The 19893-nt window shown below is 38.2% G+C and overlaps 1 protein-coding gene across 13 annotated transcripts in view; it reads right to left on the bottom strand.

Annotated features, from left to right (window-relative positions):
- ANKS1B (ankyrin repeat and sterile alpha motif domain containing 1B) overlaps positions 1–19893 on the bottom strand; it is a 915638-nt gene that overhangs the window by 299302 nt on the left and 596443 nt on the right. For all 13 annotated transcript variants that reach the window (XM_081058249.1, XM_081058238.1, XM_081058246.1 and 10 more), the window contains one exon: positions 6231–6329. In XM_081058249.1, the coding sequence (XP_080914375.1) occupies positions 6231–6329 (99 nt within the window). The remainder of the gene's footprint in view (positions 1–6230; positions 6330–19893) is intronic.

Raw genomic sequence — 19893 nt, 5'->3', positions numbered from 1 at the left:
ATGCCTTAACTTGCATAGTGACGTATGTCAATTATTTCTCAATGAAACTTTAAAGAAAAAAGAAAGGATGGGATATTATAAAAGACTGTGACTTCCATCTTGATGGCACTTTCTTGTCCTCTCACTTGCTGGTGCTGTTGAAGCCAGATGCCTATTATGAGATGCTTTAAGGGGAGGCCTCACATGACCAGAAACTGAGGGGGGCTTTCAGTCAACAGCTTGTGAGCCACGGAGGTCTCGGTCCAAAGTCCCCCAGGGAACAGAAACCTGTCTATATCCACATAAGTGACCTAGAAGTGGATCCCTCCCAGTTGAGTTTTGAGATGAATGTAACCCTAAGAGAGACCCAGAGCCAGAGAACCCAGCCAAGCTGTGCCCGGTGTCCTGACCCAGAGAAACTGGGAGATAACAAATGTTGCCACTAAGGTTTGTGTGTAATTTGTTACATAGCAACAAATCACTAGCACAGAATCTTGTTTTTCTATTGCAATAACAGATAACTATTTTTTTAAAACCATGGTCTCAAACTGAGGATGGGAAAGGAGGTAATTTAATTCAATCAGAGGTGTTCAGTGCCATTCAGTGAAAAAATAATTGAAACTATGTAGCCCAACAAATATTGGTTAAATTGAACTGAACTGAGAAATAAAGGGCAGCTAAAACACAGGTGTTCATTATGTAGTAAAGTAGAGGTAGAGTAGCAATGCACGGAACAATGAATACCAGCAACTCTACTATGATCAAGAGTCCTGTGATAACAACATTCAGTAGTCATCAAATATTTTTGAATTTGAGTTTTGAGGAACTGCAACATTTAATTGAGGAGAATGAGCAGTAAAGAGAGTATCAGGGAGGCAGGAAGATAACTGGGTATCTGGAAGCCAGAAGAAGACAACGTTGACAGTTGACAAGCGTATCAAAACCTACTGAAGCCAAAGTAAGGTGAAGGTGGGGCCTTTGGAATTTCTGCTCTGCTGGTCCCTGGGGATCTTAGCCCTGGTTGTGTGTGTGTGGTGGGGGGGGGGGGCAGCAAAGGAAATAGTGAGGCCCAGGTAGGTTGGAGGATGAGTGGGAGCAAAGGAAAGGGGGATAGCAGGTAGACAACTACTTGCTGACAAATATTTAGACAGCTACCAAATAATACCAGAAGATATTATAAAACAGAAAAACATTAGAAAAGGAAATATTGAAAAACAAAGTGAGCATCTGATCTAAAAGTTGCTAGCATGCTGAAATATATTTTCAATTCAGGATGAGCGATATTAAGAGAGCAGATAAATGTGGGCCTTGACACGAAGTCCTGCAAACTTTTAAAATGAAAATCCTTTCAATTTTTGACCTCCAGTTGTTATAGTGTCAAAGTACAAAAGAGATTATGCCCTTTTAAAAGGATTTCAGAGGATTAGCCGAAGACTTGGCCACACACAATTCTTATCTGGAAAAAGGTAAATTATATGTTGCAAATAAGTAATCAGGTTATTTCTCTGCTTAAAGTTCCTAAGAGAGTAAAAAGTATGCCATCTTCTCATGGAACTTTTGGTATGTTTCCTTTTTTTAAAAAGTGAGGAGGGTGAAATATAACCTTCAAAAGTCCAGGGAAATGTTTAGACCTAAGAAAAGATTGAGCTGGGTTTGGTGACAGAAGTGGATGCTGAGTGAAAATTGATATTACGCTTTGCTGCTAAAGGTCAAACATTGCAAAGGACAGAGGGAAAGAATGGATGGAGGACAAGGAATTAATATGGTCCCAGTTCTAAACACGTCTATGCTTAGAATATATCAAATGTATTCTGTGTTCAGTGTATCAAGTGTCCTAGAGAACATGCAGACCTTTTCAGTGGTGAATATTTCAATATTAAAAAGGGCATATTACAGAAGAACCATTATTACTCAAGGAATAAACTTTTGTCTTTGAAACCTGAAACAACAAATACCAATGAAGGATGAAAAACATGCTTTGAAGTGTGCTAACAGGTCAAGATTGTTCTTAGCACACCACCTTTTCTCTGCTCAGGCATAATCTTCCCAATGCCAAAACACAATGTGTTAATGAACAGATCTCAGGTGGCAATCGTGGAATATTTTTCATGGAAGATGAAGAACACAAATACTCCGAAGACCAAAATTACATAAACAAAAATGAAGACATTTTGTCCATTTTCTGGCATTGCAAAGTTAGAGTGAATGCAAATGAAGGCGCTGGCAGTAAAATTACACTATTAACCATCTGAAGATTGGGCTCATTACCTAAGAAGGCAAAGCATCAATTTGTAGCATTATAACATTCTGTTTGCGCTGCTGAACACGTGTTTGGATGTTTTTATGTATTCTCTACTCATTTGGGTGCAGAGTAAGCACTTTGGATCAGCCTCTTGATAGAAGCTTAATTTTGTATTGTTTCTATTATATTGTTTTTCTCTAATGGAAATGATATTCTGTCTTAAAAGTAAACACTCCATTTATCCTCCAAAAATTCTGGATTCAAATTCTTTTGTTTCTCATTATCAAATGGCAGGTACAGGATTACAGAGATATCTTAACAATGAGGCACTCTTTGATTTAAAAATTATATTTGAATAATATGTGAGGAAAACATTCAATCACTCATTCCTTAATTCTTTTTATATGTGTGTACTGCGCTAAGCACAGTGGGAAATTCATGGGTGGATGTGACATAGTTTATTCTCTCATGATTCTTATAACATAGAAGTGGTAGAATTTGATCAGTACCTTCAGACAAAACAAGCATAGGACCATCAAATCTCAGAGGAAAGAGAGAGCTGTGTATTCCTTTCTTCCACAAATATTTTTTACCACTTACTATGTGCCAGGTGCTGTTCTACGGGATGGGTACAGAGAAGGGAACAAGATAGTCAAGGCCCCTGACTTGTGGACCTTGCATCTTTGGGGAAAAATGGAAAATAAGAAAAAAAGCAAAAATAAATACTATTACTTCAGGTAGCCATAAGTGCTATGAAGAACAAAGTAAAGCAAGACAATACAAAGGTCAGCAATGGTGAGTGAGGGCAGCAGCTTTGAGATCATGAAGGCCACTGTGAGGAGGTCACAGCTGAGTAGAGAGTCAATGATGTACAGACGCAAGTGAATGAAGATCTGTGCAAAAGGCTGTTCAGGAAGAGAGACCAATAGGGAAAGACCTTGAGGCAAAAATGAACTTGGCATGTTCTGGAATGAAAAGAAAGCACAGGACTAGAGTGTAGACTGGGGAAAGTGAGAGATGAGGCCATAGAGGTGGGATGGGGCCAGATCCTATTGACTTTTGTGAGCCACAATAAAGATATTATTCTAAGTGAGAAGGGAATCTGTTGGAGATTTTAAGTAGGGTGTGGCATGTGGCATGATCTGATTTATATTTTCGAAGAATTGTTCTTGATACTTTATGGAAATTCAATTGGAGAGTGGTAAGAAAGGAAAGTAGGACAGAGATTAGACATCTATGAATCATTCAGGCTAGAGAGGGAAGACCAAGGAGAAATCGACTCAAGTAGTCTAACCTAGAGATGACAGATCAGAATCTATTGTAGTTCAGTTAGAGGTAGTTGGTTTGGAGTAGGGTGATAATTACCAAGGTGGTGAGAAGTGGTTCCACTATAGAGGTGGTTTCACAAAGAAAGTGATATGTAACTACTTGAGTTGAACTTCAAATGATGGGCAGCAATGTGACAAGGGGACATTATTCATTGATTTATTGAGTGTCTACCATGGGCTGGGCATTGGGCTAGGTGATGGGGATAGAGCAGTGCAGAAGGCCTTCCTGACAACGAGGAGAAAACTTGCTAAGGAAGTACTATTTTAAGTAAAGATACAAAAGTAGTGAGGTAAACAATACACTTGTAAGAACTGCTTCTAGAATGAAATCTTACTGTTTGCAACAATATGGATGGACCTAGAGAACATTACGTTAAATGAAATAAATAAGCCAGACAGAGAAAGACAAATACCATATTATCTCACTTATATGTGGAATCTAAAGAAAAGAATAAATGAATGAACTAATAAGAAACAGTCTCAGAGACATAGAGGAAAAACTGAGGGTTGCTAGATGGGGGTTGGGGTGGGGATGAGGGAGGAGGTGAGGGGATTAGAAAGCACAATCGGTAACTACAAGATGGCCACAGGGATACGAAAGTCAATTTGGGGAATGTAATGAATAATGTTGTAAAGATTTTGTAGGGTATCCAATGGACACTTGTCTCATTAGGGAGACCACCTCAGGGATGATGTAGATGCCTGATCACTGCATTGTACACCTGAAGCTGAACAATAATGAATGTCAACTACAATTATATATACATATATATATGTATATATATATGTGTATATATATATAAACATACATATGTATACACATATATACATATATATAAACATACATATGTATACACATATATACATATATATGTATTTACAAGAAGTGGAGTACAGCATTAGGAATAGAGACAGTGGAAATGTAATGGCTGTGTGCGATGTCAGAGGGGTAGTAGATGGGGGGAGGGGGTTATCACTGTGTGAGGGATATAAATGATAAATGCTTAACTATTACATTGTTTTGTACACCTGAAACTAATTAAAAATGTTAAAAAAAAGAACTGCTTTTAGAATTGGTTCTAAGGATGCATTATTCTTCTCCTTTTACTGTAGAAAATTGTATAATGAAACTCCTTTGTATGCTTGACTCTCCTTGAATTTGCAAAAGTGTTAAGTTTCTATCAGTAGAAAGTCAGTTTACTGTCAGTTGGCAAATTTCACTAGATCACTTCCTTGGGAACAGTGGTTAATATTTATCTTTCCCATTCTGAGCAGGAGAAATGATAGCCTCCTTATAAAGGGAAAGGGCAGAAGGGAATACAAAACATGATAAGCTCATATATCCAGTTGAATCTAATACTGCTCATCTGTCACTTTGCCTCGAATCCTGCCCCCACATCTTTTCCCAACTGGATGACCCAACTTCAACTTTCCTTCCTTCTAATTCTTATTGTATACTGCCTCCAGAATTAACCGACCTAAAGTATTCTAGTCATGTCCACTCCCCAGTGCTTACAGAATACATTTCAAATTCCTTAGGCTGACACCAACTGACCTAACCTACTTTTTCTACTTTATCTGTGGCTCTACTCTCCACTCTCTAATTGTTTTAATCACAATGAATTGTTTTTCTTCTTTTTAAGAAAAAGAAGAGTTGTTTTAATCACACTCTCCAATTGTTTTAATCACAGTAGATTGTTTTTCTTCTTTTTAAGAAACAGTTAAAATAAAAATAAAAATAATAATTTTTTAAATTGTGCTGAAATTACAAAACATAAAATCTACCATCTTAACCATTTTTAAGTGTACAGTTTAGTGGCATTAAGTACATTCAGATTGTTGTGCAAATCCCATTGGATGTCAAATCACAGAGTATCACTATTCCTCTAATGCTTCTGGCAATTTGTATTTTGGACCACACCTGTACTTATGATTCCTTTTGGCCCCTGAAATGCCTTTACCTTTCTTTCCTAATTAAAAACCTATGCATCTTGAAGACCAGCACTCAGATCCTACCTCTTGCTTTAGGCTCCTATGAAATCTTATCTGGAAACAGAAGCTAAATTTTTGTTGCCAGGGTTAAAATGTTGCCAGGTTAAAAATGTTGCCATTTTTGTTGCTTAGGGTTAAAATGATGCCTGGTTGGCAAATTGTATCTGGACTGGGAGGATTTATCCATGAGCTATGTAAATACCTGAAGGGGATGCAATACTTTGGACTTCTCCACCTGAAGACTCTTGTAAGTGGGCAGGACCTTTGTCCCTGGAGGCTAAGCCTATGGAGTTGTTACAAGAGATATTGTCTCTTACGGAGCAAGAGGCTACTAATGCAGGAACATTCCCGTATTCACCCAATGTTGGTCTTGTCTTCTTGCACCTGAGCAGTCACCTGCAGGGCCTGGAGTGGCATTTGTACTGACATAGGGACTCCCACTGAAGAGAAACTCTGAAGCTGCCCTCCTGGCCAGTGGTGTTTCCTGTATCACATCCTTTTAGATAATCGAAAGCTGAGTATGGCCCATAGCAGTCTTGTGAGTCTGACTATTTAGCTGAACCTATGAAAACCTCCTTTGGGGGGTTGCATCAATATGTAGGAATGTCAGAAATAGTAACACTGCTTGGATATCTGGACGTAAACCACTGGGACTGTCTTGAGGGTGAGGCTAACAAAGCATTGCTTACCTTTGGAAGGAGCTGGATTGCCTGTAGAATTCTTTGTCTGTGCCCAGAGTTAAGGATTCCAATTTCTAATAAATCCTGATCTTCCATAACATTGCTTCCCTAAAACAAAACCAGAAATGTTGTAAGTTAAATCAGGGCTTATTACTAAGGGTAATTATGATTTATTCAATACAGAGACAAATGACCAACAGATGATCTGAGTTTTATAAACAAAAACAGAGTCATTCTTCAGTGAGGGTGAGTGCAGAGGGGGTCACCTCTGTGACTGAGTTGAAAGTTCTGGGAAATCTTCCTTCTCACAAATACTTTCACAGTTTACTATTTCTGGTTGGATTATCTGCATGGGAGATTCATTCCTGCGACTTAAAACTCTGTCCCTCTAAAAATGTAAATGCTTCTGGGAAGAGCTACCACATTTAGAACTGTCAGTGACGTCTACGTCGATGTCAATGAATCAGAACCCCCCCCACCCCCACCACCCAGACCCTGAGTCACCTGAAAACAGATGAGAAAACTGAGTATACCAGGCAGGTTAATAGTCAGAATTAATCTTAAAATATTGAATACCAGACACCTAGTCAATATGTGCGGATAAAACAATAAATATGGTACAGGTCTCCACCCATACATGTCTTTATTCCTTCTAGGCCAGTGGTGGAAACCAATTATTTAAAGACAGTTAGAACGATGTGAAGATGCTATGATGGTGACACACGCTTGGGAGCCCAGAGGGGATCAGGGATATGTTTTCAGAGGAGATGATATCTACTCAAACATCTGAAGGATGGTTATGACTTCACATTCAACAGAGGAAGGACAAAGGAGAAATTATGCGTAACGTCCTATGGGTAAGAAAGAACACAGTGTACTTGGAAGCATTGAGGTCGGGGATAAGTTGGAGTCAGCAGCAAAAGACATAGCTGGAAAAGCAAGCACTGGCCCGACTATACAGATGTTGCATGCCATGCTGAGGAGTTTAGACTTCATCCTGCCCGTAATGGGAAACAGGGACAGATTTTATGAAAAGGAGTTCGTTACATGATGGGATCCCCAATTTAGAAAGATCAATTTGGTTGCTCTGGCTGGGCCTCAGTTTCCTTACCTATAAAATGATTAAGTTGAGTTCCCTCGATCTTCAAGGACCAGTCTAGTTCTGAAATTCAGTGATTTCCACGATGCTTTTAGACATCTGATTAATATACAGAAATTTACAGGATGCTTATTTTGTCCATACATTTTAGTCTTTTGGGCTTTGTAAGCTAGAGGACTCCTTTAAATTGAGGAGACTACAGAGAAAATTCAAGAATTTAGATCGCTACTTTTCTGGACAAATCAAACTGTCCTCTTAATGTGGAACACAAAAACACTTATGAGTAGAAATTACAGAACACCTATTTGTGGAGAGCAATGGTTACTGATGAGCAGTTAAAGCAAAAGAGAATGAATTGGAAAGGGCAACCCTGAGGCATGGAGACCATTAGGAGGCCACTGCAGTTATTCTAGAGATGCTGTGGGACTATATTAAGGTAGTGGTCATGGGAGACAGAAAGAAGTGAGAGGACTTAAAAATTCAAGAAGTTTGACTCAGAGAAATGCAGAATACACATTGGTTCCAGGCGTGGGCAAGAGAGGTGATTCTTGATGCCTTTTCCTGATATAATAAAGTGAAGGGGCCAGTCTAGTGTGGTGCAAAGTGAGACTAACGTCTTTCCCTGGACAGGGACAGAAGAAATGGGTGTAAACAATTAATGTCGGACCACATTATGAATGAATAAATGACTGTTTTTAGCAAGATTAAAACTGTTAGAATGGTACCATAGCTGAGGACTTAAAATGGGCATTCACTGGACAAAAACCTTTCAGCTACTCAGAGTGTCATTCCTATGCTTAAGCTACCCTGGCATTCTTGGAGAAGGCAGAATGATCCAGGTATATAGCAGCATGGTAATGAAAAGCTTAATGAAAAACAAATAAAGCCAGGCTTGGCAATGTGCCATAGGAAACACTACTCTCAAGAAATTACTCAGTGCACACAGTAGAGCATGGCTGAGAATATAAATGACTTCATTTTGAAAAAGCGTTATTTTCAGAAATGAACTAGTGTGTCGTGAGCGGGATGTATAATACAATTCGTATTTGACTTTTACTCTTTGAGGGGTTTTCCAAAAGGAGTTAGCCAGTCCTTATAACAAAAACAAAACAAGAAACCTTTAGCTCTCTATATTTTCGACCATTACCAGGTTTTCCACGGACTAAATCACCAGCCTACAAGTTCCGCTCATACAAAATGCAGAATCTGCTTTCTTTGTACAAACACACAACACACCAGGATCCTTTAGTCTGAATTAGTTTTTATCTATAGGTCATCCTGAAAACTTGATTTCAGTGTTTGAATGCTGAAATGATTTGAGGAACCGCAACCTTAAAGACCACTTTTCTTCCTCTAAACTCTCAGTATACCATCTTCTCGATCTTCAGTAGGAGGGGAATCTTTTTGAAGAATTGTAAGGAAGTCAGACATGTGCTCCTTGGGTCAAATTGCCTAACATATTGGATAATTACCAAGCACTTTTGAACAATGATTGAAAATTATGGGAAGCACAATGCAAATGGTGAGAATGTGCCCAAGGGGGAATGGTACTAATAGTAGAAATGTAAAGAAAAGGATTCACTGTTCCCAGTGAGGCCTGCTGTTAGAAAAGTTCTATTTTCTCTCTTATTGTAATAGATAGGGACACCAAAAATATCCTGGTGCCTCATTTAGCCAGTTTTTTTTCAAAACAGCACCAGGCTTGGAATCTAAAGACAGGGGTTCCAGTCTTCTCTGGGTAAACTTGGCTAAGTCACACATTATTTCTAGGCCTCTGATCCTCACCCATAAAATGAAGCAGTTTGACGAACATCCATTCAGGTCTAAAATGCTATGATTTCAGTCATGTCCAATTTTTGATTAGTATCATTACTAAATATAGATTGTATAATGAAATTACCTTTTATTGTTTCAGAACTTGTAGCCTAAAGTTAGCTTTAAGAAGTAATTATGGAGAAAGGCAAACGTGCATGGTTGTGGGTTTTTTGTTTCGTTTTGTTTTTGACAAATTCATCTCAGCACTAGGAACTTATACAATTGCTTATTCAAAGAAATGATAGAATACCTTATTTTTGTAGTGCTATGGATTCTTACAGGTTTTCAAAGAAAAATCTGACATTTCAAGTCTTATAACTAACCATTTTGTTTGCTCTTGGGTAGCAGTTGCACAATCAAGGACAATAAACATTTCCTAGGAAGCTGGAATTTATTCTCACATTGTCACTTGGCTTCACTAAATGTTAAAGAAAATCAGCTCAACTCTTTTTTTTCCTTGATAAAAGCTAAGCATAAACTCTAGCTTTCTCTCTCCTCCATCCATGTTTCTGCCAGACCAATGGTTTTTGGAGTAGAGCTCCATTATGTCCGTCTTGTGCTTAATCACCTACTACACTGCATTCTCTATCTCTTCATCTCCCCAGCACACATGCTGTCTCTATTCCTCTTTTACCAGTTACTCCTCAGCACACCACAAAAGGCTTCTACCCCCGTTAACCACATAGACTTTCTCTGCCAAATGTTAAGAATGACCACCCAATTGCCATATCTAGTTGATCTTTTTCAATCCTGATGTCAAGGACTCATTGGCCATATGTGGCTCGTGGCTACTGTATCGGACAGTGCACATTTAGAACACTTCCATAATCATAGCAAGTTCTATCTGACAGTGCTTCTCTGTAGTTGAAGACATTGAAACTGTGGTTCAATCACATCGATGGGGCAAAAGTGGTGATGTAAAAGGTAATCAAAAAAACTCATGAATCATTCTCAAGATATAATTGATGTGCTGCGTAGTGAAAGTTCATGAACATTAAATTTAGGATCTTTAGCAAATTCTCGTCTCATTTTTTAGTCATTAAAACAAATTAGTAACTGGCTCTACTTTCATTAGTGTTTCTTTATTATGGGCCTAGAAATCTATGCTATCAAAATGACAAGTCCAATTGAGAAGTTATTATTTTCTTAGCACACAACCTGGCACATTGCAGAGATTGTTTAGGGAATAATAATCAGTAGACAAAGTTGTTTAGTTAATGACCTACTAGAAGTATTGAAGGCCCAAGGCAATGTTTTTCAGAAGAGATGTTTCTTTACTACAAGAAATGTCTAATCAAGGGAGTCTTTATTGCTTTCTTAAATTATGGAATTAAGAAAAATAATCTAATATTTATGTACCGAGAGCTTGAAAGCTGAAATTCCTCTGACCATAAGGAGAATAACTTATGTATTGAAGTTTGTGCAGCTGTGATATACTAATAAGATAACCAAATAAAATAAAAAGCAGTGTTTTATACTTAATGATCCATTAGAAATAGAGTAGCTATTTATTGAAATCATGTCTCAAACAAAGAGCTGGTTCTTTGAAAAGATTAACAAAATCGACAAACCCTTGGCTAGACTCACTAAGATAAAAAGAGAAAGGACACTAATTAACAAAATCAGAAATAAAAAAGGGGAAGTTATCACAGACACCTCAGAAATACAAAGGATCGTCCAAGAATACTATGAAGGACTATATGCCACCAAATTCAATAACCTGGAAGAAATGGACAAGTTCTTAGAAACATATAGCCTTCCAAGGCTGAACCATGAAGAACTGGAAAATCTAAACAGACCGATCACCAGTAATGAAACTGAATCAGTCATCCAAAACCTTCCCAAAAGCAAAAGTCCGGGACCAGATGGCTTCACTAGTGAATTCTACCAAACCTTCAAAGAGGATCTAATAACAAACCTGCTCAAACTCTTCCAAAAAATTGAAGACGAGACAGTACTCCCTAACTCATTTTATGAGGCCAACATTACCCTGATATCAAAACCTGGTAAGGACAACACAAAAAAAGAAAACTACAGACCTATATCTCTGATGAATATAGATGCAAAAATCCTAAACAAAATTCTAGCAAATCGAATACAACAATGCATTAAAAAGATTATTCATCACGACCAACTGGGGTTCATCCCCGGGGCACAAGGATGGTTCAACATTCGCAAATCCATCAATGTGATACATCACATAAACAAAATAAAGGACAAAAATCATATGATTATATCAGTTGATGCAGAAAAAGCATTTGACAAGATACAACATCCATTTATGATTAAAACACTTAATAAAATAGGTATAGAAGGAAAATACCTTAACATAATAAAGGCCATATATGATAAACCCTCAGCTAATCTCATAATTAATGGTGAAACACTGAAGCCCTTTGCTCTACGTTCAGAAACATGACAGGGCTGTCCCCTATCACCTCTGCTTTTCAGCATAGTGTTGGAAGTCCTTACCAGAGCCATCAGGCAAGAGAAAGAAATAAAAGGCATCCAAATTGGGAATGAAGAAGTTAAATTGTCACTCTTTGCAGATGATATGATGCTACATATAGAAAAACCTAAAGACTCCACCAAAAAGCTATTAGAAACAATTACGGCTACAAAATCAATGTACAAAAGTCCATTGCATTCCTATATACTAACAATGAAATCTCAGAAAAAGAAATACGAAAAACACTTCCTTTTGCAATTGCAGCAAAAAGAATAAAATACCTAGGAATAAACTTAACCAAGGATGTGAAAGACCTATATGCTGAAAACTATAAGACATTTTTAAAACAAATTGAAGAAGATACAAAGAAATGGAAAGACATTCCATGCTCATGGACTGGAAGAATCAACATAGTTAAAATGACCATATTACCCAAAGCAACATACAGATTTAATGCAATCCCCATCAAAATCCCAATGGCATTTTTTAAAGAACAATCATCAGATTTGTTTGCAATCACAAAAGATCCCGAATTGCCAAAGCAATCTTAAGAAAAAAGAACAATGCTGGAGGTATCACACTGCCTGACTTTAGCTTGTACTACAGGACTACAATAATCAAAACAGCTTGGTATTGGCAGAAAAACAGACACATAGACCAATGGAATAGAATTGAGGACCCAGAAATAAAACCACATAAATATGGACAGATAATTTTTGACAAAGAAGCTAAAAACATATAATGGAGGAACGACAGCCTCTTCAATAAATGGTGCTGGCAGAATTGAATAGCCATGTGCAAAAGAATGAAACTGGACTGCTATCTGTCACCATGTACCAAAATTAATTCAAAATGGATCAAAGACTTAAGCATAAGACCTGACACAATAAACTGCATAGAAGAAAACATAGGTACTAAACTTATGGACCTTGGGTTCAAAGAACATTTTATGAATTTGACTCCAAAGGCAAGGGACGTAAAAGCTAAAATAAATGAATGGGATTATATGAAATTTAAAATCTTCTGCACAGCAAAAGAAACCATCAACAAAATAAAAAGGCAACCAACTGAATGGGTCAAGATTTTTGCAAACAGTGCCTCTGATAAGGGGCTAATACCCAAAATATACAAGGAACACATGAAACTCAACAACAAAAAAACAAACAACCCAATTGAAAAATGGGCAGATAACCTGAAGAAACATTTCTCCAAAGAGGACATACAAATGGCAAAATAGACATATGAAAAAATGCTCAACACCACTAATCATCAGAGAAACGAAAATAAAAACCACAATGAGATATCACCCCTCCCAGTCAGAATGGCTATCATCAACAAGACAAATAGTAACAAGTGTTGGAGAGGCTGTGGAGAAAAAGGAACCCTCATACACTGTTGGTGGGAATGCAGACTGGTGCAGCCTCTATGGAAGGCAGTGTGGAGGTTTCTCAGTAAAAAAAAAAAAAAAAAATTACGAATAGAATTACCATATGACTCAGCAATCCTTCTCCTGCGTATCTACCCAAAAAATCTGAAAACATTTATACATAAAGACACGTGTGCTCTAATGTTCATTACAGCTTTGTTGACGGTGGCCAAGACATGGAAACAACCAAAATGTCCTTCGATAGATGAATGGATAAAGAAGTTGTGGTATATATACACAATGGAATACTATTTGGCGTTAAGAAAAGATGATATAGGAACATTTGTGACAACATGGATGGATCTTGAGAGTATAAGGCTAAGCGAAGTAAGTCAGACAGAAAAAGCAGAGAACCCTATGATTTCACTGATATGTGGTATATAAACCAAAAACAACAAAAGAAGAAGACAAACAAATGAGAAACAAAAACTCATAGACACAGACAATAGTTTAGTGGTTACCAGAGGGTGGGGGGCGGTGGGGGTGGGAGATGAGGGTAGGGGGATCAAATATATGGTGATAGAAGGAGAACTGACTCTGGATGGTGAACACACAATGGGATTTATAGATGAAGCAATACAGAATCATATACCTGAAATCTGTGTACTTTTACTAACTATTGTCACCCCAACAAAAAAACAAGAAATCATGTCTCAAAAATATCTGTGCTGATTTCTTCTGCTTCTTAGAACTCCAGCTTGAAGAGGTCTCTTATTTTCACAACCTTAATACCATACATATTATATTCATTTAGAAACCTTTTCTTCACATTGAATATTCTATAAAATGCTAGGGAAACATATTTAAGGACCATAGAGAACTGTTTTCTTCTTAATATAAGCTTGAGTTCAATGTTATTTATTCTCTCGTTAGTCAAAGACTGGAAAAAAATCGAGAAGCTGCTGTTGGAGAAAATTTCTTTTGCTCTATATTGAACTAAATAATTCTTCGCCAGTTTGTGATGTGACCTTAAATACTTAAAATAGAATATTTGTATAACAGAATGACACCAAGGTCTTGCAAACTCACACATGATAGAGGAAAGACACGCATTTTAGTTTATTTCTAAGATAATTTTTTACAGCATAAACGACACAGTGGCATGAAACTACAGATATCCCCTGCTTTTTGAAAGTTCAGGTTACACCACTTCGCTTTTGTGAAAGACCTACAGTAGTACTTGTTTCCATTAACTGAAAGAAATCCCAAGAGGATTTTCGCTGTTATGAAAAAAGGTGAACATTCAAAATAGCGTTCAGTGTTTGTTTTTCAGGGAGCCAATACAGAGACAGCGTGCCCCCAGCATTGAGAGTGGCCCCACCAAGCTCCTTCCCCGGGAACCACACTCAGCATCTCAGCATCCAGGGGCCATAGCTTTGAACTGTATCTGTGAGCATCTGTGCTTTGTCTCCCTTATTTTGTTCATCCATTAACAAGCAACACGTGTCCTAAGGTATCAGAAGAGCCTAAGAGAGCTCATAAGGGTGTTAATGGTTAGTGTAAAACTGGACATAATTAAGCATTCCAATCATGCTGAAAGAAATAAAGACATTATGCATGTGTTGAATTTTGGGTCTGGGAACGCTCAAAAGTTCTATATAAATTAATGATAACTGCTTCTCCACTGTATGCCATTTCCACTTACAGAAGTTTTCATAGGCACACTCTACTTTCGGATAGCAGGGAAAACCTGCATATACGAGTTTTCTTGGAATAACAATGCTACCTCTTAGCTTTTATAAAGGCAGTGAGTCAATTTGATATCGGTTCACAAGTATATCCAATGCATGTCTTTTCTGCATTATTATGATAATCATTATTATGATAAATACCAGATTTATAATTCCCCTATCAATGTTGAAACAAAGCTTTATGTAGTTTATCATGCAGAAACATGGATTACATAAGTGATCAGATAATAGGTAATGTGCTTCTTCCAATTTTAATTCCCTCTTTCACACTAAAGAAATGGCAGTGGAAAAGATATTCATTATATATTTTTTACCTCTCTACCTTAGCCCTCCATTTGCACATATTCTGTTTACTGCCATGGAATTTCTTGTTCATAACTAAACTTTCATGATTTTAGCTTATGAAGAAAGTTTTCTAGATTCTTCAGACCACATAAATTAATGTTTCAAATAAATGCCACATTTAAGCAATAAGTTAGAAAACATCTTATACATGTAAATTACATATTTTAATAAGTTGTATCTGAGATTTACCTTTTTAAGATTAGTATTTAACAGCTAACATGATCACAATAGTTTCATACTATCATTTTCTTCCCTCATTATTTTTCAAGCCTATCTCCCCTTTGAAACATCTGTTCTGAAGCTACAGAGAGAGATGGAATTTAGGTAATTAGGTATTTATTTGTAAAAATATTGAGCAAGGTTTGGTGATATCATAAATTATAATTATGATTCATTTGAGACGTGTTCATGTAGGTTTTAGAATTCTATCTATCTATCTATCTATCTATCTATCTATCTATCTATCTATCTATCTATCTATCTATCTATGCATTTATAAAAGACTGCAGTTATTTGTGCTGTTGTAGTCCAAAATTTTATAGCTGCAAGAGAAGGAGGCTATTCATTTTCAAGGCTGCTAATCCCTAAGTCCTACAAGAAGAAAAGCTGATGTGAACAAATTTTATTTTGATGCTCTTATTTTTCTCCAGATACATACATAGGAAAGTATAAAGCTTATAACACCTGTTGTCTTCTTTGAATTTTCACACTAATAGCTGTTGGTATAAGTTAGCATGAAGTAAACTGCACAATTATTGATTTCTTATCCTGTGCCAGGCACTGTTCTAAATGCCTTAGACATATTAGTTTATTTAATTCTCACAACAACTCTATGAGGTAGGTATGTAAATAACTTGCTCCCATAGCTGAATAAAGTGTCATAACTATTACCCAATACACGTCCAGTGGGGTTAGTATAGGAGAAAAAATGTTCAATAAAAAAATGGCTAGACCTAAACCATTTGCATTTTCCTTTAGAGCCCTACGAAATTCACATTTGAAAGCAAGTGTCCCAATGTATTTTACATTTGATTTTACAGTTTTAAAGCCACACTGATTCCCTCTATAGAAGAGAATTTGGAAAGCTGTCTGACCTTGTCTTCCACCCTCTGCTCCAGTCCTTTCTGTTCACTGAATGACTGAATCAGGGTTGGCAGGAACCTGGGGGTATTTCTAGTCTTACTGTTCCCTAACTAACCGCAAAGCTTTAACTTCCCTCTCTTTTGAAGTGTGATGTCTAGCTGGGTTACACCATCCCCAAAAGGGTAGGGCGGATATTAAAATCTTTAACTGGTCCTTCCCAGCAGCTGAATGTGAGCAGGGGGTGGGGATGGGGTAGGGGCACACCTGGGTCCTATTCCCTGAGCTCCCCCTGTGCTGCAAACTGCATGTGACAGGAGAGCTATCAGAAGAGCTTGCCCAAAGTGGAGATGAAAGGAAAACAGTGAGCGGCTGTCCTGTGTCCTTTTCCAATCACAAGCTGTGAAGCTTTTAAAAGAAATTTTCTTTGGGTAGGCTGCACATAATCTTGGCGAGAATGATTTGGTTCTCCCGTGTCATATGCCGAACATTCTCCAGTGTCTCACAGGAGAAAAGTGAGCAGCGATTCGGTTCTTTTGGACACCCTGCTCTTAACAGAAGAGGAACATAGCACCTTTGTATTTACAACAGGCTCCCCTTGCAAATGTCCTCTCCCTGGTGATACAGAGCTCCGAAAGGAAGGGCTCCTTTTGGGAGAAGCAGAAAGAATTTGTTCCAAGGCAGGACTAACAGAGCTACACACGACAAAGCAAGAAAAAGCGTGGAAAATGATTCGGCATTCATGAGTACCAGGTACATTGCCCACCTTACTTCTAAACTTTACAACAATCATATGTGGTAGTATTTTCCTTTCATAGACAAGGAAACTGAGCCTGAGAGCTGCGAAACAATTTAGCCAAGTGCACACAGCTAGTATCTGATGAATCTGGGATCAGTGTTACAATCTGCCAGACTCTGATGTTCATGCTTCCTTTACTATAGAAAGAGAACCAATGTTTAGCCCAGGGGACATTTTCTGGATGGAGATTCCAGTCAATGGATATACTGCCAAGAATTAAGTCCCTATGTTTACACACAGCCTTACAGATATACTGACAGACCACTGAGAGTGACTGCCATAGTTTCTCCAACATATTTTATTTCAAATAAATTACCTCCTGAAAAATTATGCAGTTAGTTCTTCTTCCAACTACATTAGAGTCATCTAGAGCCAAGCATGTTAATTGGTGACATCAGGTAACTTGCCTTGTTCTGAGCCAGGACTATGCTGGGAGGTGGGAAACCACAGCATGGTGTCCACACTTCCCAGCACTCCTGGAGAGCTTTGTCAAACTGACTGGCCGGCCAACTGGGAAAGTGAAGTTTTTAGGGTCAGGGCCAAGTTTGGTGACCTTTCTTTTAGGTCTCTTTCAAAGCCAGGATTTAGGAGGGAGGATGTCTGAAAATGAGTTAATCAAGTAGACGATGTCTGGGAACAAGTTTGTGGACTTTTGTGTCCCTAATTTAATGTGTTCTGAGTCCAGAGGAGAGAGAGTCCACTGCAGTCTCCCGAGACGGCTAGCCAGGCTGACGGAGTCTGATGGTGCAGGTGGATAAGTTACTCCTCTGGGAACTGCTAGTTCATCGTAAAGGTGACTCATTAGTCCATCAAAGAGACGGTTGTACTCAAGAATCAGATACCTTCGGATTTAAAGCTGATGGGGTCTCCTGACCCTGAGAACTACATTCAGAAGTAGCCAAATAAACTTAACAGGAGAGGAACAAAGAGGAAGAGAAAGGCAGGGAGAGAAGGAGAGAGAGAAAGTGTTGCTTCTAAGGGTGAAGGTGGTAGTGAGGGAAGTAGAGTCGCCAGACAAAATAAAGAAATTCTAATTTATCTGGGATTGTGTATTTTTATTTGTTTAATCTGGCAGCCTTAGAAAGGAGGCCACTGAATGTTGGAAATGAGCTGCCACTCATTCATTTATTCAACATATATTTGTTTAAGTAACATTTTGTGAGCACTTTCTATGTGCCCGACACTGGGCTAGGTCCTGGGACACACTGAAAACAGGACATAAAATGTCCCTCTACTTTCAGAATTCACAGTCTAGTGGAGAAAACAGGAAAATAACCAAATAAAAAGTAATACAAGTAATTATCATCTAGCAAAGTTTTATATATGCAAAGCACTATTAAATGTTTTACATTGTTTACTGCTCACAACAACCCCTGAGGTTGGTACAATTACTATCGTTGCTTACAAATGAAGAAGTGAAGACACAGAGAAGCTAATCATTTGCCCAAGATCACAAAGCTAGTAAAAACTTCTCTGAAGGAAATTAATACAGTGCTGCGGTAAAAAACAAACAAAACTGCAAGGGAGACCCATGTTAGAAAGACCAGTCAGGAAAGCCTCTCTGAGAAAGTGACATGTAAGTTGAAATGTGAAGGATTAGAGGGAGCAGTCCAACCTTGAGAAGAGCCATTAGAAGGTCATTCAGGGCAGAAGGCATAGCAGGTGCAAAAGCACTGAGGTGAGAAAAGAGCCAGGTGCATTATAGGAACAGAGGGATAGTAAGATTTGGATTTGGTGACTGAGGAGAAACAGAATCTTGGAGGGGAAAACAGGGCATAGATATTTCAGGGCCTTGCAGATCCTGAAAAGAACTTTGATTCCATTCTAAGTGCAATGAAAAGCATTGAAGGACATAAACTGACTTATATTTTTAACTGTCTATGGTGTGGAAAATGGTGGAGGAATTGGGTGATACGGAAGTTGACCTCAACAACCAAACTTGAAATGACAGCTCAGAAACATCAAAATCTGAGGGGAATGTAATGAAATATGACCTATTGGAGAACCATGGGAACTGGGGTCAAGTTTCCAAACTAAATATAATTTTTCGATTGAATTAAAAAGAAAAGCCAGATGGCAAAGATAAAAGTCTGAATGGTCTTTGATATGGGCTGTAGATAGATACAACTGTAGATAGAGACTGAGTACAGTAATACCAATTAAAATATAAACTTTTTTTTTCTCCATGGCCTCAGCAATTCTGTTTCTAGGTTGTGGCAGCCGTTACTGACAGGCTGACCCCATTCTCCCTTGCTACCTTCTAGTATGGAGGTAGGACAAACTACATGTTCTCAGCCTCTCTTGAAGCTATGATTGGACGTGTGACAGAATTTGCCCACTGAAGGACTCCTGGAAAAGCTTTTGCTTTTCTGATGAAAAGGGAAACATTCACCGGGTCCTCTTTAGTGTCCATCAGAAGGTGGCTGTGGCCTACCCCCAGGATGAGTGGGGCCAATTGCTCATAAGAAATGAGAGGAGGATCCACAGTCAGTTGACCACCAAAAACAGCTATGCCCATTGGGTGTCTGTAAGCAGGCAAACACGGGCTTTGGGAGAGTTAGTTCCTGAATATAAAGGTTATTTAAAGCTCCCTCCATCTTTTGTATCCAAGTTATTCTACCGGTGTTGAGCTGTCAGAGAAAATAGTGAGAAAGATGTGGACTGTGGCATGTAATTGACGTCATAATGGAGGCAGCAAGGTGTTTTCAATTTACCTTAGACAGATCTGGGTATGATAACCACAAAGAACAGAGACTGGAGACTGGAAAGAATGAAAGTTGTCAGAACCAACTTGGGATGGGGTGTCCATCTATAGAATGGCCCCTTTTCACTTTGACTTAAAAGTTTGAAACCTCACAGAATGATTACCTGAAGAAATTGATTTCGTATGGATTTTGGTTTCTGTTCAATTTACTGGATGTGAAATTACCAAAGTCCTCATGGGGTTGACAGATTTTAAGTCTGGGAG

This window comes from Rhinolophus hipposideros (genome assembly GCF_964194185.1).
Source record: "Rhinolophus hipposideros genome assembly, chromosome: 9".
NCBI classification, from domain to species: Eukaryota; Metazoa; Chordata; class Mammalia; order Chiroptera; family Rhinolophidae; genus Rhinolophus; species Rhinolophus hipposideros.
The sequence above is the reverse complement of the archived record's forward strand: the minus strand, read 5'-3'. Positions and strand labels throughout refer to the sequence as shown.